Genomic DNA, 24853 nt, shown 5'->3' with positions numbered 1-24853 from the left:
AAACTAAGGGATAACTTCAAAATGCATTTTTACTGTTTTTGGAAAAATTACCATTTTTGAGGCAGAAGTGTCACAACAGGATACAATAAACCAAAGTGTTTCTCCCCAGTAGACGTGCAAACCATAATGATAGCCCATCAAAACAAAAAGGGAAATATTCCGAGAACCAATAAAACATTAAAGACAGTACAAACTTTCTTGATGTGCAAGGGGAATTAAAAAATGTGACTTTCAAAAAAGAGGCGCTGTTCACAAAACTGTTATTTTATTTTATGCAATGTCAAGAAATATGATTGGGCCAGGGCCGGGGTGGGGCAAATTATAAGATCCTGATCAATGTTTGGTAATGCACTAAACCTACAAAAAAATGAAAAATATTCTTTTTCTTTTTACCGTGGACACGTATTTCGACATTATGTGAAAAGACCCTTAAAAAGGCATTTTTCATGTTGTTGGGAAAAAAGTCTAGTTTTGAGGCAGTACTGTCACAACAGGATACAATTGCCCAAGTTTTTGACACCAGATATGGAAAGACCACTGTTGGCCCTAATCACAGCCGAAAGGGAAATTTTCTGAGACCCCTGGCAAGTTGACATTTTGGGGTCCAAAAATAGGGTAAAAATGTTGATTTTGCAAGTTCTAAAAACATACTGTAATGCATAATGCAAAAATAGCACAAGGGTGTTATTTAAAGCAATAATTTTTTATCTCAAGGAAGGCCAAGGATGATACTTTGTAGTGATATAAAAGGTTTTTTGAAATAATGTTGCATTTTGGTTGGGTGGAGTTGTAAATATGAGCTAAAAACCAGTTTTTCAGACCCCAAAATCGGCCTAAAATGGCCAAAAAACAAAATGAGCTGTAACCATGGCAACGGGCTATATATAGAATTGAAAATGCAATTTTGTTTACTTGCACCCCAAGGCCCTTCCACCCACAAAGTATAAAAAAAATTCATTTTTTGACCGTGAGCAACTATGTCAACTATTTACCTGAACTGATTCTTAAGTATTCTCTTTGATGTATTTATCAAATATAATCACTAGCCTTAACATAAGCACAGATGCACAAGCATACATGACCCTAGAACCAATTACAAAATATGGTGGTGTCTACTAGATTAAACTAGTCTTAATTAATTGGGTAATAGTACTCTTGTTAAGTGTGTTTTGAGAGATAAAAGCTAGTCTTTGCACCAACTTTGACACGCAAGTAAACACGATATACACCATTAATTTAATTTCAATGACCTAATTTGGAGTAATAATACTATTCTTTATCACTAAGATAAATGTTAGCCTTAACACAAAGCACAGGCGTGCAACCATGCATGATATAGGCCCTAGAACTTTGTTCTTACGGCAGAACTTTTGTCATTCTGACAATAGAGGGGGTGCTCAAGATATTCCAGGTACTCATTACAAACTCATTACAAACTTTTTCAAGTTAACCCTAAACACGGACACAAAATGGCCTAATTTATTCATTTGTCACTCTGGCAATAGAGGGCGTGGTCATCCTAGCGCTACTTCCTGCTACTCTTTACAAACTGTGTCTACTAGACTAAAATGTATCAAAAGATAAATGTATATCCTTTACATTAAACAAGGCATGCAAGCATACATGATAGGCATACAGTGCCTATAACTTAACTTAAATTCATTCTTATGGCAGAACTTTCATCATTTTGACAATAGAGGGAGTGCTCATATATATATATATATATATATATTCTCAGTAAGCCTACTCATTACAAACTTTTTGAAGTATTTATCAATGATAAATACATAAAAACAGATGCAAAAGCATTGGTTACAAGATATAAAGCAAATTTTTAAGAGCTCATGGCAGAACATTATTATTTCTTTCAGTTTTGACTTTAAAGGAGGTGTTTGATGCTAATTCCAATTCCCACGACTCATTACAAACTTAGGCATATTGATACATGATATCTGATATATATGATTTTATATATATGAAGTTTATTTTTGTGGTAGAACTGACTTATTAATCATTTATTTACTTGTCTGACGATAGAGGGCACCCTTACTGCTTATAAATGTGACTTCTTGCTACTCCTTGCAAACTTAAGATGGTTTCTATTTTAGACTAATTTTAGACTAAATTAATCAGGTTGTTTATGTCAGAGCAGTCTGATTAGTCGTTCTACTTGATGTGGTACATGTATGTAGCTAAGTTTTCCAAAGGTCCACGAGTAAAGATTTTTAATATATATGTTTGAAGAGAAAACCATTTAGCTTTAACAAACAAAGACCTAATTAAGAGAGTGTTTGTTGATGTCATTAAAATTAATTTTCATATACCAAAGGTGGTAAAAGAAATGATGTGGGGAGTTCGTGTTTCCACAATTAATAAAAAAAATGCAAAACTTCTTTGGCTTTTTACTATTATGCCAGTATTTAAGAAACTTAACATGTCAAACACTGGTCCTTCACAGCCCAAGAAAACTTCTGCCCAAAAATAAAACTTATTGTTTGCATCACTGGCTACGACCATATGCAATACAAGACAGACCATTAGAACTAGATGCCATAGTGGCATCATCACAAAGGAAGGTAAGTTAACGTTGACCAACATCAACCAGCACCTATATTATGTTTGGGTTTTTTTTATGAAAAAAATGAGGAGAATATTGGGAGGAAATTGTTAGTTCTTCGCTTACCTCCATCCATTGAATCTTGAAATGAATGAGCTTACCCAACTGATGATGTGTTCATCTCTTCCATAGACTGGTAGACACTGGCGAAGCACACATCACATATCCATAGACAAAACACACACACAGAGTCAATCCATAGACAACACAGCAGACACACGGCATACAAGGGTTGAACTTTGTTCATTGAAGAAAGTCTCTTCACATGATAATAGTCAGTACATGTTACAGAGTAGAGTTTTTAGATTCATAATTTCAGGCACTTTGAGTTCATAAGAGTTTAGTATCAAAAAGTAAACAAAAAAAGTTCAGTTTACATTTCCTTGGTTAGGCACAAAGTTCATTATAGGCCTACCAAGGTTTGAAAAGTTTGGTAAAATAGAAGAAGTTTAGTCCACATTTCCTTGATTAGAGTTCATATACCAAGTGTGAAGAGTTCGGTGAACAAAGGAAAAATCAGTTCAATTGAAGTACTAATCGCTCATTAGACAAACTGAATTATCACCGTCCTCTCTGAAATTCTTCCAAAAGATCATGTCTGAAGTATTTGAAGTTCATGTTTATTTCTAGTTTTGATCTTTGGGAAGAAAATTCGCATGAATGAACACTACTTGCCCTTGCTGAAACGCTCCCACTACGACTGAGGTCTTGTCGAAACTGCTGACTCGTGTCTCCGCCCGGTCATGTCGTCCGTCTCCGTGCTCCCCTGGCCAGTGGTCGTATTGCTACAGCTACAGTCTTCGGGCAAAACTCCGTGGAATTCGCACAGCCAAGAGTTCCACAACGACGTTGCAGAACTCTCAAAGCCGGTTTGCAAACTCAACACAGAATTGTCGCCCAAATTTGAGCAATAAATCTGTTCCAAAGAGTAGAAAATAGATGGCCCCCATCCTGCGGTTCTTGGCCTATATGAGGCCAGTGAAGTTAGTCTAACTGTTGACTACAGTCTTCAGGCTAAGTTCCGTGGAATTCGCACAGCCAAGAGTTCCACAATGAAGTCGGTCGACAGTTTGTTTTGTAAGTTCAAGTTGCAGACGTTCGTTGTCTTGTTCTCAAGGGCACTGGCCGACCTCGTGTAGAACTCTCAAAGCCGGTTGCAAACTCAACACAGAATGTTCGCCCAAATGTGAGCCACAAATTCATTCCAAAGAGAATAAAAATGTCCCCAGGCCGGTGGTGGAAAGGTGGAACAACAGTCCGAACATGGAGGCAGACGGGTCCGAGTCACATAAACATTCAGCTTTCTCCAAAACAAACCCACGTGCGTTTAAAGCACTACAGCTGCAGCACACACACCCTCTTTGAGCTGACACTTTTCTAGAAATGGCATCTCTTCCAAAAAGTGAGCAATTCGACAAACCGCATGTTTGCATAAAATAAAGGAAACCCGTTCCGTTATCACTGGTATGCCGAATTTCGGCCTATCGAATGCCTAGAAAGGCAAGTGGAAAATAAGCCCCGCCCATTGCTCACTTATGCTGTCACATCTCATACACACACGTGGGTGACAACAACTTTGGCTTGATGTCAAGTTTTCCTGATTTGCATACTAGAACAACAATTATGTAAAGGAATGTGCAGGTGTGCAAAATGTCGTCCGTTAGCTTTTTTGGATGTTGAATAGGATTGGGCATGTTGAGATAGCCTATTACATGTAATACACACACAAGCCTCTAAAACAGAAAGGTAGACCTACTTTTCTTTACCTACAAATCTTAATTTCGATTCAATTGCCAGTGTCAATCGTACAATATGCACGCGCTGGTGTTTTGATTATGCCAAATAAATAAGGTGACAACCAATATTATGATAGGCTGCCCACATCACAACACAATAATAAGGGCATAATAAAGCAAGTCAATTTATATAATTTCTAAAAAAAAGTACAACAATGTTGTATCAGTTAAAGGAATGTATATTCAAGTAGTAATACTTTGTAACAAATAAAATCTTAGACGCCAACGGTTGTCTGGGAATGAAACTTTTGTGGTTTTTAATGCATCTCACTAAAAAATTCTGCCTTCTTTAATTTCTAGGGAACTAATTGCTGTTAAGCATACAGTCACAACTAAATATACCGGTACTATATTATATAATCCAATGGTTTTTGCTAAGTATTCGTATTTATCTAAGCACATGTATTCTCTGCTGTGAGGCTCCGAAGGCTGGTTGTAATAGTCCATCAACAGAGGGCGCTATTTACAATTAACGGTCTCAAAATTCTTGGCAATTTTGGCGATGCATCACCCGCAAATGTACATGTATGCACCTACTATTTTTGTTCACAAATCTAGCCTTTCTTTGTTTTGCCTGTAAGCACGAAAACTTGCTAAGCACAGAAAGTATAGCTTAACAGAAACTGGTAACCAGACACAAGGCCACAATTATTTCCATAGCCCCTGAAGAAATTGATAAATTACACAAACTTTTTTCAGGGACAAGAGACTTCCATGTTATTTTTCATGTATCTTCCCCCTCCCCCTTCCCCAGATTGATGATAAACAATGAGTAAAAGTTTACTCAAAATCATTGGGTTTCTTCAAAAGACACAGCTGTGATTAGGTGGGACACAGCTGTGATTAGTCGATAGACCACGTTACCAATTACTTCCCACACACAAACAGAAATTTAAAAGGCCAGTGTCTAAACCTGTCCAGCTAATTACAGGTCAACGTCTAGCCAGACTGCGATTGGCCAAATTTTACGAATAATTAGTCACTGAAATGATTGCACCACATTGTCCTTCATGCCAAGTATAAAGATTTGTATCAAATAAATTTGTTTAGCTAACGAGCTCATCATGCAAATTCAAGAAGTGTATAAATATGATTGTTCAAACCCCCAAATCATTTAGAAAGTTACAAAGTTACCCAATCAGTTTCTCCAGTGGTTTATTTTGTTCAGAACTGTTTATAGACGATGGAATGTGTGATGTAGTTCTTCATGTAGTGGTGCTTTATAATTGTATATCCAAGAACAATAGACCTTTACCATGCTGTCTCCATATTGGTCATGTTTCTTGTATCGAATAACAGTTATGAATGATAATAACAATTTTGCAAATAGGAACCAGACTGGTTTGTTCACCAAGCCTCGGTTTGGTTACATTGACGTCAAGGGGAAAACTTCAACATGGCTGCACCATGATAAAGGTCTATACCCTACTCTTTCTGAATAACAATACAACAAGTCACTGTTTGAAATGTCTTCATTTATATGTTCGTTTATTTGATATTTACACTTTCTCAATTCCTGCTTTTTGTTTCAACTTCCCACACCACTCGTCCACATTTTAAACCGTACAACTTACACACTGGCCATTGTTCTGACAGGTTGTATAAAGAAGGACATAGATATAGTCTCCCAAATAGATGAACAGAAAGGGGCATCAATGTACAAACACACACATCCACATGTTAACTGTGCTTAGCAGGAACAAATGTTGCTAAGCAACTGTAAGCAGGGAACCGATCACAAGCAATATACAATCACATGGCATTTTAGGGAGCTAGTAACCTGTCTATCTGCGAAGCAAAGATTTTCTATGCTTAGTAAATTTGGCTGCTTTTCTTTGGAATTGTGCAGATATGAAAATTTGTCGACCTCCCCAATGTGAATAGGTTTGGGAATGGTTCCCTGAAGGTTCGTCGACAAACTGTTTTGCGGCCTTCTGTATCTACACCTGTACCCGTCTTAAGTGACCAGGGGTGGATTTCACAAGTTAAGACTTCTTTTATCTCCAGAATAGGTTGAGTTACTCGTCCTCACTTAGGACTAGCCTTAAGTTTTTAATATCTCCAAGGACTAGTCCTAACCTAACTCTTTCTGAATGCTGTAAATCAAGCACTTTGTGCAGACAGTATAAGTGCCTATTTTAACGCATTCCTGATTTATCATTCCAACGTTCTGATGACTGATATGCAGCAAACATAGTAGTCATCATGTAAACAAAAAAGCAATCGGTTTGGCGTAAAATTCTGGCAGGAATGTCTTTAATTCTAATGGAACTACTTGAGCAGTTTGTACACACTAATATCGAGTGACATCATGCAGATCCTAATTTGAAAGTCCAGCCTTAAGCTGTGTCCGAAACGGTGACTTTGGCTACTGCTGTGGCTAGATCAGTGTGGCTGACAGTGTTGAAGAATAGGCAAAGGTGCGCATTCTAGCCGTAGCTGTAGCAGAAGTCATTGTTTCGGACATGGCCATAGTCCATCTCAAAAGTCGATTTTACATGGCTCGATTGTATAACATCATTTTTATATGTTTTTTTTTTATAAATGTTCTTTTGTGCGGACACTATACTAAATAGCTAAACTCTTTTTCTTGGTACCCGAAACAACTTTTTTTTAATTCCACTAAGCTCTTAACAAAAAGCACAGCGTATAACTTACTAAAAGTATTAAGCCTACCCTCTTCAGAGAAAGCATTTAAGAGAGTCTTTCACGAAATATACTCAACTACTGCAATACAATACTGAGGGATGCTAGCTGTATAAATGTCCATTAATATAAAAACTCCCTAAATTGCAAGTTTGCTATGCAACAACTGCTGGTACACATCTGATAAAGAAATGATTTCAAAACATAGTTAATGGTCTGACGTTCTGACCCTAGCAGAGTCTTTCTCAAAGTGTCAGGTCAATAACTAACTTTTGCACTTATACCATAGGTCCTTTTAGTTGGTAAGCAGTTTGCAACAGCTAATTCTATTTTCTCAGAAATGATTTGCAATAACTTTCTTCTAGCATTTGAGAGATTCCACCACTGTTAGGCTGGCAGGATGGCAGATGAGCTCTTAAGATGTGGGAACATGTTGGCAGCTGCAAACTTTTTTTGAGTTGACATGTCAGTAAATCACAAGGCAATCAGATTTCAGATACATGCAGTGCATAAAATTATATGTACCATGAAATTTTCCCAACAATCTTCAGTCCAACTCAAACCCTATCAAACCATCCACCCCAACCCTTCAAGTATGAAGCCTGGTTCATATTTCCTGCAACAAATAAATCGCAACAGATGAATTGTGTTCAACTAGTGTGAAACATTGGGTGCAAAAACAGCCATGAGACCTCAAAAACGCTTTACATTCACAGAAAGTATGAACCAGGCTTAATTCTCTATGGATCCTCAGTTGAAGGGTTGGAGTGACCAAAACTTCAACTATCACTCATGTTCCACCCCTTATCCTTCCCTATCCAACCCCAGTACACTCTTACCAGCCGGGCAGTGAGGAAGATCTGGCTTTGGAATGCTGGTGATCCTTTGGAAGTCATCGTGGCAAGCATTGCAGAAATGTGTTCGACCAAAGCAGAACACAGCAACTGAACGGCAGTAGCGGCACTTGTACTCCAGGAAATCTGTCCCATGCTTTGGACACATCTGGGGTCAAACAAATTGGAAAAAAGATGGAGCATTAGTTAGGAGGAATTTGGTTTGATAAACAAAACATTGTTTGCAAAATGTTTTATTCAAAATTGTTCATATCTTGTTAGGTGAAATTCCCTAAATGTTGTATTAACTCTTCTATTTGTCGTACGTAAAACTAGTTGTAACACAAAAAATAGAGACCGTACGCCCACAGTTTTCTGATTTGGAAAGAGGACGCTTGAGGATGCTATTGTGACCTTGTTTTGGGGTGGTTGACATTCACAAATGAATGAACAATAAATGTGTCCATATGATCAAATTAATACTCAAATAAATAATGCATGAAACGGTTAACTATGTAATCAGTAATTCTACAATTATCTCAACAGTTATTTTGACCCTTTGTTCTTTATCATGCTTTTGGCTCAATACAGCTGTCTTTGTATTTGTATGTGGGGAGGGGGGGAATTTTCCCCTTATTCGGGTCTGTGCTTAATGCATTGTCTCACTGGGCACCATTAAAAAAGCAGTGCTGGTCTCCCCGGGTTAAACAATACATAAAAACAAGAAATAAAACTTTGGTGTAAAACCCCCTACCTGAGCCCTGGATACATCTGAGCATGCTCCACACACTAACTCAGTTGGGTCATAGTCACCCTGTATCCCAACCTCTTGATCGCAGCGAGCTTCACCTTCGTAATAAGCCTGAAGAAACCAGGGAGAAACAACCAACATTAACATTGAATGCATTGAATACATAATAACATCAATGCATTATTAAATGCATTTTTAAAATTATGAAACATATTTGCGATGATACCATCTAAATAAATCTCTTTTGATTGATGGTGGTTGTGAGAGGAATGGGAGGACTCAACAGTTGGACTCTATACTCGTCCCACCATCAGGGAAAGAATATACATGCGTCGTTATCAAATTTCACTCTCAAATGTGCAAAAGGCACATTTGTCAAAAGAGATTTATCTACATGTCACCGTAAAAATATTTCTCATTATCATTCCACCATGCAAACCTTCATGTCTTATAAAACTACTTTTAATTGTTGTCTTTGGACCAGCACCATTTTCATAGAGCTGTTTAAACACAACAAAATAGCTAAGCCCAGCAAAATTATGCTTACCGGAATAAGGTTACCTGCACATCCAGCCAGCAACCAACTCACAAGCTCCATCACCATCGGTAGTCCTGCATTCTCTTGACGACGAGCAGAGTACAGCGGCTCTGTTCAGAGCCAACACTCCCACTAAAAAGATTTGCACATGGGTGTACCCTTAAGTTCATCATGTATTTATAGTTTCTTTAAATTTATCCACATCATGCAAAACTTCAAACAATAGTTAAATAAATGTTGTCCAATTGCACAGCATCAATTCAATTCCGAAGACAATGAAAGAAATAGAAAAACTGTAATACTGTTGTTTTGAACCATTAAAGCTTTAAACAAACGTTGCGACTTTTATAACAGCGAGCTAATACACCCAAATAAAAAGTACGGTTCGACAGTTTCAATGAAACTGGAAAAATTTCTTTGACTTCAACATTTTAGTTACAATTTTTTTTAAATAACCATTTCTAAAACAAAATGTCCACAGAGTATGTAGACTACTGTTTCTTTTCCTTGACATACTGTTCTCTTTAGATAGATAACATCAAAGTACCTAACAAGTTCACAATGACAAGTTGACAATTACCCTTTGTGGCAGTTTCTGGGACAAGTCAAAGGGTCATCTTAGCCCACATTTGAAAGTTGGCTGTTAAAGTGACATGTTGCACTAGATCAGGGCCTAATTTCATAGCATTGCTTAGTGGCTGATTTTGTGCTTACTGCGTGATTACCATTTCATAGCGCTGCTAGCCGTAAGCTACCGAAGAGGCATGCTAACCCTCTGGTGCGTACCGCACAAAATTATCGTTAAAGACAGTGGACACTATTGGTAATTACTCAAAATAATTATTGGCATAAAACCTTTCTTGGTGACAAGTAATGGGGAGAGGTTGATGGTATAAAAAAACATTGTGAGAAACGGCTCCCTCTGAAGTGGTGCCATAGTATTTGAGAAAGAAGTAATTTACCACAAATGTGATTTGGAGACCTCAGATTTAAAACTTGGTCTCGAAAAGCACACAACTTTGTGTGACAAGGCTATTTTTCTTTCATTATTATCTCGCAACTTGAGCTAAAATTTTCACAAGTTTGTTATTTTATGCATATATGCTGAGATACACCAACTATGAAGACTAGTCTTTGACAATTACCAAAAGTGTCCACTGTCTTTAGGCAGTGTTATGAAGTTAGGCCCTGGTGAGTTGGTCTATGAAAAATGTTGTAACCATTTTTTGTTCAAAAAAAGTAAACCTAAAGTAACCTACAATAATCCACACAAGTATGCCTCAACATTGCCGGTTGTGATCTGTCTTTTACTTCCTGAACTAAAATGGTCCGCCATTTAGTGGAGTAAGAAATTAGACTGAACAAAATGGCATGCCATGTACCATAACCAAGCATGCCAAGTAAAAGGAAAACCATGCAATTTTGAGGCATGTTTGTGTGGGTCATATTCTATTTTTAAAGGTATCTTTCTCACAATATGCAAATGGTTTCAAAGGCTTTTTCATAGGCCGACTCGCCTGATCCAAGGAAACACGTTCCTTCAACAGAAAAACTTTTGAGGAATGAAAAGTTCATCAGGTAAGGTGTCAAATAGTCATGACCATGGCTATAGCCCTCTAATTCAGATACATGTACATGTACAGCCTCGTGTCATAAATATTACAAGTGAACAATTAGGAAACCACTTTGGATACGCAATTTTGCAGTGCATACATGTACATATGTACACATGTCCATGTACATATACATGTACATGTACATACGCATTTTGGCTGAACATGTAGTTTGTTTTGTAGTAACATCTCTAAAGGTTTATGTTCTTAAAATATACAACGTTGTTTTTATTCAACTAATGGAAATTAGTCTTTGTGATTTTATAATTATTATTAAGTTGTTATGATTCAGGGTATTCCATTTTTTTAAGAAATAATTTGAATAATTTGAATAATTTGAAAACGTTTTTAGAGTCGGCCATCTTGAAACTAAGCCTAACCGAGCCAACAAGTTGGTTACTATGTGGTGTTTGAAGCTTTGCATGGTGTGGAGAATAAGAGTTACTATAAATATGAATAGCCCTGAGTAAAATCTCTTTTGAAGGAGTGGTGGCTCTGAAAAGAGCTGGTTTGGTCTTGATAATTCAAACAGTATACTCTGCTCGTATTCAGGAGAAAGATGAGCAGGAGTATACTGTTTGAAACGCCAAGACCAAACCGGCTCTTTTCAGAGCCACCACTCATTGAAAAGAGACTTTACTCATGGTTGTACCTGCAAGTTTACTATTCATATTTATATTTATAGCTATTTTACGTCGGTTACTGTTTGGTCGGACCAGCCTTGTCACTGTTACCGTGGTTCAATCAAACGCACGAAAAAACACTCAACCAATGACCAAAGCTCAAACATGCTTCTGGTTTGGGTAATTAAAAAGCACCCTTAACAACATGATTCTCTTACCATCCCCGATCCTCTCTAAGGGAAACGTGACATTGGTATCAGCCATGTAGCCAGCTCCTGCACTCAATAACCTGCCAAGTGGTGGATGGATGTCAAAGAAGAACACTTGCTTGAGATACATATTGATGAACTTGCCAAAATGGAACTCATCAAATCTGCAGACCAAAGATAAATTTATTTTGTTATAGGCAATCCACTACAATAGTAATACTAATAACCAGTTTTTATATAGTGCTTTTCACACCCGAAGGGCGATTCGAAGCGCTTCCAACATTATTACCCCTGGTCACTGGGCTTTAAATCATTTCTTAAACCATCTCAGCTCCCTGGGGAGTATACATCCTGTGCAAAATTAATATGTGTTTCTCGCCTAAATCAATCACAAGAACCATCTCTGCTCTCACAGTTACCCATTTACCCCTGGGTGGAGAGAAGCATCTATAGTTATGAGTCATTGCTCTTGCACAAGTGTTACAACCAGGAATCGAACCCACACTCTGCTGAACAAGCGCACCAGAGCTTGAGTTAAGTGCTCTTATCCACTCAGCCATGACACCCTACAATGTAGGGAGCCTACTATGTACCGAACAGGCCTAAAATAAAATAATATAAATCATAATGCATGCTTGTAGGCTTCGTTTTTTTGAAAGGGCAAGGGCACCAATGAATTGCTCTTTCATAAAGGGAGAACGTACAATGTAGGAGGCAATCACCTTCCTTGCCTCCAAGAAGTATCAGGCCTGCATAATGCCACAAACATAAGGCTGTGGCAAGATGTTTTCACAGCATCCTTGTCAAGGATGCGTGAACAAATCCTGGACAAAATACAATACAATGCAGATCAATGATAAAATAAATCAAGTACATGTATGTGTGTGCTAACATGCTGTAGGATACATCTTCTTGCTTTGAAAAGCAAGATCTCAATTGAATAGATTTGGCAGAATGTCAATAAGGAACTCCGATTACTTTGTGATACACTAACACTGGAATATTTTACAGTCACAAAGTTGCTCAAGCACAGAGAGACACTCACCATGCCAAATAACTATAAAGCACTGGAGGCCTTTCAAGTTTGTATTTATTATACTACAGTGTTGTCCTTGATGTGAGGGTTAGCCTTTAGTCAAGGCGCACGTGGCACACCGGATGGCACGCACAACCCCAAAAATGTAACGCACGAAAAAAGAATATCACCACGAGCGGCGAAGCTGCGAAGGCAAGCGCCTTTACCAACTCGTTTTGGGGGCCTTATGTTTTTCAATACATTTGCCAACGACTTTGGTGGGAAAAATGCATAATGCATTGCGGCGTGGTGAGTTGCTGGCCAATAAGAAGCCACCATTACTCGCATGACCTCACAAGAACGTTGGATGCAAACTCGTTACATTTTCTCCCACCAAAATCTTTAAGTATTTCAAATTCAACAGGTCACCAATTCTTCAGTTTGAACCCACCACAAACTAATTTTTTATCCTATTTGTTGCATCAGGCCCTGCTGGTATAACACGGGGATTATTATACTAAAAAGATTCATGCAAAGGTACCGCTGACCAGCTTGTGATCGCACAAAACACAACGCACATAATCACACAGAATACAAACGCGTCATCCAGCGACACACACAGACATCATTTAAATTTACAGGCCTGTACCCTTCTTATACTTTGCGTGCGACAAACAATGCAAGAAGGGCCTAATGCTATGTTTTTAAAATCAGAGTTGATAGATGACGTTTTACGACCGTCAGCCACCAATAACTACAATTTCATTTGTACTATCCCAGTGTACACAATCAAAACTTATCCCACACTCTCAATACATTCATGATGCTTTTATTTCCCTTTTGTTGAGTTAAATTAAAAAACATTTAAAAGCTTGGTACTCACTATTGTTTTTCTGTCGCATCGCAGGTTTTTTGACTTCTCAATATGCTCAACGCTTTATTTTTTGGTCACCTGGAATGCTCATGACATGTTATTACATTCTGAGGTGAAAGTTTGTTCTTTCATGCATTGAAAACATAAAAGACTTTCCAGCTGTAAAAATAACTTTTCCTGAGAGTTAAATCCTTTGTGATCTGTTGTGGGCGATACCTTGACTCATGGAGAATGGACACATGTGTAGTCCAAAAGTTGCTCTCTACAACCAAATGGCCCCTCCTCAACCATAGAAAAAGTATGTATACTTTTTCTATGGTTGAGGAGGTTGGTTGTAGAGAGCAACTTTTTAAGAAAAGTTTACTTTCTCTTTCTTGACACTTAGTGTTTTGAATTGATATCAAAAATCTTTCTTTTTAACCTAAATAAAATTGTTTAATGGATTTATTTTATTCTGGGGGGTTTCCTGTCTGTAGATTTGTTTATTTACAAATTATTTTACACATGAAAATCTCTTTTCAAATTAAGCGAATTTCCCTTTGAAGTTCTCGCACACAGCGTAACAAAGTGTGCAAAAAGGCGTGACGTAAATACACTTTCGCCCATGGTTTGAGAAAGTACAAAATTACAGTTCGGCACCCCCCTACTGTCCGTCTATATATTCTTTATGTCTGTGATTGCATCAAGAACGCAGAGCTTTTTTTAAAGATGTTTTTTAATCTAACTCAACAAAAAGTAATACAAGCACCATGAATGTATATTGAGTGTTTTGGATAAGTTTAGGGTAGTGTAGTTCAAAGGAATCCTCGGTTATTGGTGGCTAATGGTTGTAAAACTTTCATCAATCAACGCCAATTTCAACATGTGTAGCGTTAAGGAGGCCCAAAATATTAGACCTCTAAGGCTCACGGGGAGCCTTATAGTTTCTAGAAGTACTAAGAATATGGACTTTCAACTTCTCAAATCAGGTAAAAAATAATGTAAATTTTCGTCAACTTTGTGTTCCTATTGTAAGGGAGAATTAAACCCAGGCAGAAGTGCACGGCACTGACTAACATCCTTACTGTTCACCAAAATCACCATGGTAACTTGAAAAAAAAATAATAACAATACTAATAAAAATTTAAGAAAATCCTATTTATAAGGCACTAGCCCTATATAGGACTCTTTCTCTGTACACAGGAACAGAGCCCTAACTGTTTAGGCCTGTTTCTGGGGCGGAAAAATTTCACAGCTTCATAACTTAAATCTTACCTGCAACAAGCCCCTAATTTTCAACAGATTCACATTCCATGGCGGAATATATTTTTTTGCGGTGGGTTTTGGTCCTCATATATTCCTCACAAATCCCGCCATTTTCGTGAAATAATGCAGCTTCCAACGTTAAAGAATTCCCAAATTGTTACCCACGTGTGTGCTTGCGTGTGTGCGTTTGTGTTCATGTTTGTGAGTGCGAGCGCCCAGTGTGCACACCTCGCAAAATAAAAATAAAAATAAAGTGAACGTGACGCTTGAGCGTACGGTGTCCTCAAAGAGCAGTCAAAATGTACGCAAATGTACGCGTACGCATGGAAAACAACTGTGAGCATTGATCAAAACAGGAATTCTTTAACCTTGGAAGCTGCATTATTTCACAAAAATGACGGATTTGTGAGGAATAGAATGTGAATCTGTTGAAATTTGTGGCTTGTTGCAGGTAAGATTTGAGTTATGAAGCTGTGAACATTTTCCGCCCCAGAAATGTACCCTGATGTCCAGGACGTCACTGTAGTACAAAATGAAAGTGTAAGGCCGCCAGGGCTAATAAGGCGCATGGCTTCTTTCCTGTACTTTTTTTTCAGAATGTTCAGAAAAATATTCAGTCACATGATTTGATTATCATGAATTGTGAATTGAAATAGTGTTTTATGATACTTTTTCGATGGGCAAACATTTTAACAAGGCCTCAACATATGACATATTTTTGTAACTTGTTTGTAGAAATGCCTAAAGGCTAAATTACCAAACTTTTTGCATTTACACAATACAACTTACAACTACAAGTGCAAGTATTAAGTAATAAGTAACCACAAAATAAACACAACATTACGACTGCAAGAGACTAATCACAACTTGCGCATGCGTATTTTAATCACAACCATTCGTGGTTTAGCTTCATACGTCGTGTTGGTTATATGCCTCGTTTTGTCACATACCTAAGTGTTTTTTCTAAGTTTTGGTCAATAGAGAGGAGACTCTTTGCTTGGCGCATAAAACCACACAATTTTTATCTAGGCACTGTTTACATCGCGCACAGAGAGGTAAAGGATTTGTCACGATTTTAGGGACACCACAGAAACAGGACCACCTACGATATTATAATATAACTCCATGAACAAATTATCACGAAATAGGTGCTGCATAAAAACCCATTCACTTCGTTTCGGTAGAGAACCTTCAAAAACAAGTCATAAAAACACTTCTTTTGATCTTCCAAACACCCAAATTATTACTGTAATTGGAAATATAATGAGTCAATATGTATCTACCTGTGTCCAAGGTCTGTAGGGTCGATTCATAGCAAACGTGTTCCGTAAATCTTTGTATGATTTGTATACACTTGTCACGGTGGAAAAAAAACAGCAACTGGCTGCAACACAGTGCCCTCAAGAGGCGAGAATCCAAGAAAGAAAACCAAATTAATAAAAGTTTTAAAATTTAATTATAGACTAGCGGGATGCCGCGCTCCGTGCGGCACCCCGCTAAATGATTAGATTAGTTTATTTTTTTAGTGCTGTTTACATAAGTGTAGTGTAAGTTATTTTAGATTAGTATATTGTAGTTTAACTTAGTTAAAAATATTGTTAAAAATAATTTAAGGGAATTTTTAATTTGGTTTTTAATAATTAATTTAGTTTAATTCAACTAAATTTAGATAAAATGTCTAGTTTACTGTAATGTGTAGCGCAGTTTTGTGCCATGATGAACCTACCTAATAAGGCAGAACAACGCCCCCCCCCACCCCCGCTATTAAGGAAATGTCACATGACATTGATGAAAAATCACATGACATACCCAATTACATGACATAAATAATTAGGCAGAAGCCCATCAACAACCCCCCCCCCCCGGCTAGGAAAACTTCACATGACATACCCAATAAGCCTCAAGTGCCACCCCGCCCCCCTAATAACAAAATGTCACATGACATGCACCCCCAGAGAAATGTCACATATGACATACCTAATAAGGCAAAAGCCCCCCCCCACCCCCCTACTAAGGAAATGCCACATGACATACCCTTAGACAGAAGCGCACCCCCAGTTTATACAGAAATGTCACATGACATACCTAATTAGCCAGAAGTGCGGCCCCCCCTCCCTGCTATTAAGAAAATGTGACATGAATGCACTCCCCCTGCCAAATACCTAATCAGGCAAAAGTGCACCCCCAGCCCCACCTCCTATTAAAGAAATGTCACATGACATATCTAATAAGGCAGTGCAACCCCCCCACCCCCACCGCTGTTAAGGATGTCACATGACATACATGTACCTATTAGCCAGCCCGTCCCCATCTCCCGCCCCCCCCCCTCATTAAAGAAATTTCACAGACAACCCTATAGGCAGAAGTACCCCCCCCCCCCCCTAAAATGGCCAGAAGACTGCACCCCCCTTGCTATTAAGGATGTCACATTAAATACCTAATTAGCCAGAAGTGCACACCCCCCCCCCCCAATATTAACATATTAAGGAAATGTCACATGACATAGGCAGAAGTGCATCCCCCACCCAGGCCCGCCCCCTATTAAAAAAAATGTCTTAAGACATACCTATTCTAATTAGGCAGAAGTCCAACACCCCAGAAGTGGCCAGAAGTGCCCCGCCCCCTCCCCAGCTGTTACGGAATTTTCACATGACACACCTAATCAGCCAGAAGTGAACCTCCCCCCCCCCCCACCACCCCTATTATTATTATTATCTATATCAGTTTTTTTGTAAATGAGATATAGGCCTACCGGTTCATAATAATTATTACGATTAATGCTTACTCGGTAGTGATATTCCTGGTAATTGTTATAACTTTGTATTCCTGCATTTTCCTGTCTTTTCAAAGCCCCTTCGTTATTAATTGTCATTGCTAACAAGTATTGGTATATTTTGAAATTGCTTGCGCCCGAACACTAAAACAAATTATTTAGATAAAAAAAAAAACACAATTAGAAGGGCCAAATATAAATAAATGACTTTGTGTCTCGGTTTCTGTTCACAGTTTGGGCTTATTATTGGTTGCTTTCTTCGGAAAAGAAAAAGGTTTTTAAAAGGGAGAATTTATACTATTGTTTATGTTTGTTCGTGTTCTGTTTTAGCTCAATTATCTTTGATGTAATATATTTTTACAATAGCCAGAGGTAACGAGAGATGAATAAGCCCCATTTGTTGTCAGAGTGCCACTTTAGGCCAAAAGTCATGCGCAAAACTGGGTTATCATAATTATTTCCATGCCCTCAAATTCTTTTTAATAAATATTGTTTTGGGGTCATGCAATTAACTGTGTCGCTAGGGGCCTATAACAATTTATCACAACCTGGGTGCTATGTGCTTCAGCTTTTGAGGAGACGTGATAAATATAGGCTTTGAGGTTGGTCCTATTTGGCTTGGGAAGTGAAAAAGTGATCATACTTGCACCGGTTTAGGAAAAAACACATTACTTGTCTGTGTTTTTTCCAGGGTATGGCCTAATAAGCAAAAATTTCAAAAAGCTGACCTGCAAAAATTGAAAAGAAATCAGATGTTTTATTAGTTGTACGAAAGTATATTTGATTGGTTTTCAAGAGGTACAGATACCTAAAATAGTTTTTAAAATAATTTTTGAATATTAATTAGCACAAGCATTTGGTGCGGCTATGAATCTATGAGCACCTTTTAGAGCTTTTTGGCGCCCTCCCGTGTTTACAAACTGAGATGCAAAACACTGGGTTGAACTTCACCCTAAATGCATATTCATGAATATGCAAATCACACTGTTTATTTGGGAAATAGTGTGAACACAGGGTAAGAAAACCTCCATTCATGATCCAACCATTAAAAGGTGTCAGTAGACAGTTTACCCAAAGCAGTAACGTTACAAAATATGATGGGGTTGAACTTTAGAAACATTTAATACAGAAAATAGTATTGGCTAAAAAATAAACACAACATTACGACTGCAAGAGATCACAACTTGCGTATGCGTATTTTAATGACAACCATTCGTGGTTTAGCTTCATACGTCGTGTTGGTTATATGCCTCGTTTTGTCACATACCTTCTTGTGTTGTGTTTTTTCTAAGTTTTGGTCAATGGAGAGGAGACTCTTTGCTTGGCGCATAAAACCACACAATTTTTATCTAGGCACTGTTTACATTGCGCACAGAGAGGTAAAAGATTTGCCACGATTTTAGGGACACCACGGAAACAGGACCTCCTACGATTAACTCTATGAAAAAATTATCACGAAATAGATGTTGCATAAAAACCCATTCACTTCGTTTCGGTAGAGAACCTTCAAAACAAGTCATAAAAAAACACTTCTTTTGATCATCCAAACACCAAAATTATTACTGTAAATGGAAATATAATAAGTCAATATGTATTTACCTGTGTCTAAGGTCTGTATGGTCGAGGAAAAATCACCAATTCATAGCAAAGGTCTTCCGTAAATCTTTGTATGATTAGTGTACACTTGTCACGGTGGAAAAAAAAAACAGTAACTGGCTGCAACACAGCGCCCTCAAGAGGCGCCCTTCGCGCGACACCCCCATTAAATGATTAGATTAGTTTATTTAGTGCTGTTTACATAAGTGTAGTGTAAGTTATTTTAGATTAGTGTATTGAAGTTTAACTTAGTTCAAAATATTGTGAAAATTAAAGGAATTTTTATTTTGATTTTTAATTTGATTTTTAATCTGATTTTATTTAATTTAATTCAATTCAACTAAATTTAGATTAAATGTCTAGTTTACTGTAATGTGTAGTGCAGTTTTGTGCCATGATGGATGTAGTGATGCAGTTTTACGACTAACCTAATAAGGCAGCCCAGGTCAAAATTCCAGTTGAACCTAGTTAACTGGGGTCAACTGGTTCAACTGGAAAGTGACCAAACTCGTCCATTTTCCATATTAACCAACTGGTTTTGACTAGGTTTAACTGTGTTCAACTAGGTTGAAATTATAAACCAGTTGGTCTCTGTCCATTTTCCATATTAAACCAAATGGTTTTAACTGTGTTTAACTAGTTTATTAACTGGTTTCAACTAGTTCCAGTTAAACCCAGTTTAACTAGGTTCAACTGGAATTTCAACCTGGGAGAAGAACAATGCCCCCCCCACCCCTGCTATTAAGGAAATGTCACATGACATTGGTTAAAAATGACATGACATACCTAATTACATGACATGTACATAATTAGGCAGAAGCCCATCAACCCCCCCTCCGCTAGGAAAATGTCACATGACATACCCAAGTAGCCAGCTCAAGTGCCACCTGCCCCCCCCCCTTAATAACAAAATGTCACATGACAAGTGGACCCCCAGCGACCCACAGAGAAATGTCACATATGACATACCTGAAGCCCCCCCCCCCCCCCACCCCCGCTATTAAGAAAATGTGACATGACATAATTAGCCGGAAGTGCACCCCCCCCCCCCCCAATGCCATAGATATACCTAACTAGGCAAAAGTGCACCCCCAAGCCCGACCCCCTATTAAAGAAATGTCACACGAAATATCTAATTAGCCAGAAGTGCCCCCCCCCCCATGTATGGAAATGTCACACGACATATACCTAATAAGGCAGAAGTGCACACCCAGCCCCCTATTAAACAAATGTCACATGACATACCTAATAAGGCAGAGAACAACGCCCCCACCCCCGCTATTAAGGAAATGTCACATGACATTTATGAAAACATGTCACATGGAGACCTAATTATATGACATACCTAATTAGCCTCAAGTGCAACCCCCCCAATAACAAAATGTCACATGACAAGTGCAGCGCCCCCCCCTGCAGAGAAATTGTCACATGACATACCTAATGAGGCAGAAGTCCTTGCCCCCCAACACCCCACTCCCTACTAAGGAAATGTCACATGACATATACCTAATTAGCCAGAAGTGCCGCCCATGTATGGAAATGTCACATGACATATACCTAATAAGGCAGAAATGCACACCCAGCCCCCTATTAAACAAATGTCACATGACAACCTAATAAGGCAGAGAACAACGCCCCCACCCCCGCTATTAAGGAAATGTCACATGACATTTATGAAAACATGTCACATGGAGACCTAATTATATGACATACCTAATTAGCCTTAAGTGCAACCCCCCCCCCCCCCACAATAACAAAATGTCACATGACAAGTGCAGCGCCCCCCCCCCCCCCTGCAGAGAAATTGAGAAAAGGTGCAAGTCACCAGTAGAGCCTTTAGCCCTGGTAGGACGTCAGTCAGTGCCACTGCACTGACGTATAAAGGTAAAAAGGTTCTTTACAATGTGAACACAAGTTTGACTACAATTTACTTTATTTTTCACCTGATTTGAGAAGCTGAAATTCTTTTCATATATTCATAGTGTCCCTCACTATATTCTCAACGAGTTCACTGCTATAATAGATGTTAAATTTTAATAAGATGTTAAATTTTAATAAGAGTTCACAGCTAACAAATATATCCATGGAAGAAATTATATCCGAAAATATGTCGAAGTTCTGCACTGGCGATGTTGATCATCGTGTACCACTTGATAGTGAAATGTGAGCCAAAGTGCGCATGGCTTTGAGTACAGTGCATTATCTCGTCGCTATTCGCCGTCAAAACAGGGTAGGTGCCGTTAAGTCGCCATCAACTACTCCAATAATATACAAATCCAGGAGGCATAAAAATATTTCAGCTCAAATAGAATTTTCATAAATTTCCGGTTAAATTTCGGTTACAAATATCAAGTTTTTTTTCTTGTAAAAAAAAAAAACACAAAAAATTCTAAGCGTGCAGCAAATTCTTGCCTCTTGCTTTTTCACAGTGCTTCTTGTATATGTGTGGACAACAGAGGGCGCTTTCCTTCGCTCATATATTTTTTTTCTTGGGACGGTTAGCATGCTAATTTATGGTAAAAAGTGGCCTCATTTGTCCTAGGAAAAAATGCTACCGGCTCATGAAGTCTTAGCACAAGATGCAATGCTCGTAGCCTTGGTAGGACGTCAGTCAGTGCCACTGCACTGACGTCCTGGGTATAAAGGTTCTTTACAATGCGAACACAAGTTTGACAACAATTTTCTTTATTTACCTGATTTGAGAAGCTGAAATTTCGTTCATATACTCATGATGTCCCTTTATATTCTCAACGAGTTCACAGCTAACAAGGTGTTGATCATCGTATACCAATTGATAGTGTGAGCCCAAGTGCGCATGGCTTTAGAGTGCAGCGCATTGTCATGGTTGTCTTGCCGCTATTCGCCGTCAACTGGTTAGGTGCCAACAAATCGCCTTCAACTCCTCCAATACACATTTAAAATCCAGGAGGCATAGAACTTGGAGCACTACACCTCAAATAGAATTTTTTTGAGTTTCAGGTTGAATTTCGGTTACAAAGTGAGTTTTTTCTTTAAAAATATTTATAAGCAGCAAAGCCGTCTGCCGCCATCTTGCTTTTTTCACATGGCTTCTTCTTGTCATATAGACAGACAACAGAGGGCGCTTTCCTGCGCGCGTATGTTTTTTTCCTAGGACAGATGTGGCCACTTAGCATGTGCCAATTGAACGGCCTCATCTGTCCTGGGAAAAAGATACGCTGACTATTATCCATCTGCTTAGTGGGTGGTTGACGCAAGTTGATGGTGCCGCCAGTGATCAGTGCAAGAAAGTGTTTACACGGAAGTTAGTGAACGACGTGGGATTGGAACACGCTAATTTCAATTTTCTTTTCACAAAATATTAACACCAAAGGAGAAAATTCAGTTTTAAATAATGCGATCTTTGAGTTCTAACTACAAGGAACATGTGAGTAAAAGTTCAGACTCCCGAGTTAGGTAGAAATATTTGTAACAGATTTTTGAAAATTTTATACCCTGGACTCCGTCGCGTTGCCTGCAATGGAGGAGTCCAACCTTGGCAACAATGCTCGGTATCGCATAGTTCTGCGCTTTGTGTAAATTGCTCACGGACTATTATCCATCTGCTTAGTTCTTGCACTGATCACTTGCGGCCTACTATTTGCAGCCAAATCGCTGTCAACCTGCGTTAACCAAACACTAACTAGTACTAACTAGTACTAACTAGTGTTTGGTTAACGCAGGTTGACAGCGATTTGGCTGCAAATAGTAGGCCGCAAGTGATCAGTGCAAGAAAGTGTTTACGCAGAAGTTAGTGCATGACGTGGGATCGGAACACGCTAATTTCAATTTTCTTTTCACAAAATATTAATACCAAAGGAGAAAATTCAACAATTTTAAATAATGCGATCTTTGAGTCGTAACTACAAGGAACATGCGAGTAAAAGTTCAGACTCCCGAGTTAGATAGAAATATTTTTCACAGATTTTTGAAAATTTTTCGCAATGGTACGGGACCTTTATACCCTGGACTCCGTTGCGTTGCCTGCAACGGAGGAGTCCAACCTGGCATGCCTGGGCTACGGAGCCTTATGTTTTTTCTAAGTTTTGGTCAATGGAGAGGAGACTCTTTGCTTGGCAAATGAAAAACCACACAATTTTTATCTAGGCACTGCTTACATCACGCGCAGAGAGGTAAAAGATTTGCCACGATTTTAGGGACACCACGGAAACAGGACCTCCTACGATATTATAATATAACTCCATGAACAAATTATCACGAAATAAGTGCTGCATAAAAACCTATTCACTTCGTTAACGTTAGAGAACTTTCAAAACAAGTCATTAAAAACACTTCTTTTGATCATCCAAACACCAAAATTATCACTGTAAATGGAGGTAATAAGTCAATATGTATTTACCTGTGTCCAAGGTCTGTAGGGTCGAGGAAAAATCACCAATTCATAGCAAAGGTGTTCCGATGACTTGTGTTCACTTGTCACGGTAACTGGCTGCAACACAGTAACTGGCTGCAACACAGCGCCCTCAAGAGGCGAGAATCCAAGAAAGAAAACCAAAGTTTTAAAATTTAATTATAGACTAGCGGGATGCCGCGCTCCGTGCGGCACCCCGCTAAATGATTAGATTAGTTTATTTTTTTAGTGCTGTTTACATAAGTGTAGTGTAAGTTATTTTAGATTAGTGTATTGTAGTTTAACTTAGTTAAAAATAATGTGAAAATAGTTTAAAGTAATTTTTAATTCGATTTTTAATTTGATTTTAATTAATTTAATTCAATTCAACTATATTTAGATTAAATGTCTAGTTTACTGTAATGTGTAGCAAAATTTCACATGACAAGTGCACCCCCAGCGCCCCCATAGAAATGACATACCTAAGGCAGAAGTCCCCCCACCCCCACCATTAAGGAAATGTCACATGACATACCCTTAGCCAGAAATGCACCCCCCAGCTAATAAAGAAATGTCACATGACATACCTAATTAGCCATATACCTAATTAGGCAAAAGTGCACCCCTATTAAAGAAATGTCACATGACATATCTTATTAGGCAGTGCAACGCCCCCCCCCCCCCACCTCCGCTGTTAAGGATATGTCACATGACTTACCCATTAGCCAGAGTGCAACCCCATCTCCTGCCCCCCCCCTCCATTAAAGAAATGTCACAGACAAGCCTAACTAGGCAGAAGTGCATGCACCCCCTAAAATAGCCAGAAGACTGCAACCTCCCCCCCTTGCTATTAAGGATGTCACATTAAATGTCACATGACATAGGCAGAAGTGCACCCCCCCCCCAATAAGAAAATGTCACGACATACCTAATTAGCCATAGGTTCACCCTATCCCCATATTAAGGATATGTCACATGACATACCTATTAGCCAGAGGTGCACCCCAGCCCCCCCCCCCCATTAAAGAAATGTCACAAACGAGTCTAATTAGGCAGAGGTGCACCCCCCCTAAAATAACCAGAAGAGAGCCAAACTTTAAAACAATGTTTTGGAGTAAACAAACATAATAAGATAAAAACGACTCAAAATAGTAACAAATTAGGTAATGTTAAAAACAAACAGACAAACAGACAAACAGACAAACAGACAAACAGAGAAACAGACAAACAGACAAACAAACAGACAAACAGACAAACAAACAGACAAACAGACAAACAGACAAACAGACAAACAGACAAACAGACAAACAGACAAACAAACAAACACACACACACAAACACACAAACAAACAAAC

At 38.5% G+C, this 24853-nt stretch overlaps 2 protein-coding genes across 6 annotated transcripts in view; both read right to left on the bottom strand.

Moving 5' to 3' along the window:
• LOC139936624 (E3 ubiquitin-protein ligase MYCBP2-like) overlaps nucleotides 1-23641 on the bottom strand; it is a 242586-nt gene extending 218945 nt beyond the window's left edge. Inside the window, exons 1-5 of one of the 3 annotated variants that reach the window (XM_071931477.1) lie at nucleotides 23508-23641; nucleotides 11636-11790; nucleotides 9191-9313; nucleotides 8647-8754; nucleotides 7899-8061 (exon numbers count right to left, since the gene is read on the bottom strand). In XM_071931477.1, coding sequence (XP_071787578.1) covers nucleotides 7899-8061; nucleotides 8647-8754; nucleotides 9191-9247 — 328 coding nt within the window. In that variant the 5' untranslated portion in view covers nucleotides 9248-9313; nucleotides 11636-11790; nucleotides 23508-23641. The remainder of the gene's footprint in view (nucleotides 1-7898; nucleotides 8062-8646; nucleotides 8755-9190; nucleotides 9314-11635; nucleotides 11791-23507) is intronic. The other 2 variants (XM_071931476.1, XM_071931474.1) reach the window with 2 other exon arrangements.
• LOC139936626 (uncharacterized) overlaps nucleotides 1-24853 on the bottom strand; it is a 124581-nt gene that overhangs the window by 56609 nt on the left and 43119 nt on the right. The window lies entirely within an intron of this gene.

This window comes from Asterias amurensis, chromosome 4 (genome assembly GCF_032118995.1).
Source record: "Asterias amurensis chromosome 4, ASM3211899v1".
Taxonomy (NCBI): Eukaryota; Metazoa; Echinodermata; class Asteroidea; order Forcipulatida; family Asteriidae; genus Asterias; species Asterias amurensis.
The sequence above is the reverse complement of the archived record's forward strand: the minus strand, read 5'-3'. Positions and strand labels throughout refer to the sequence as shown.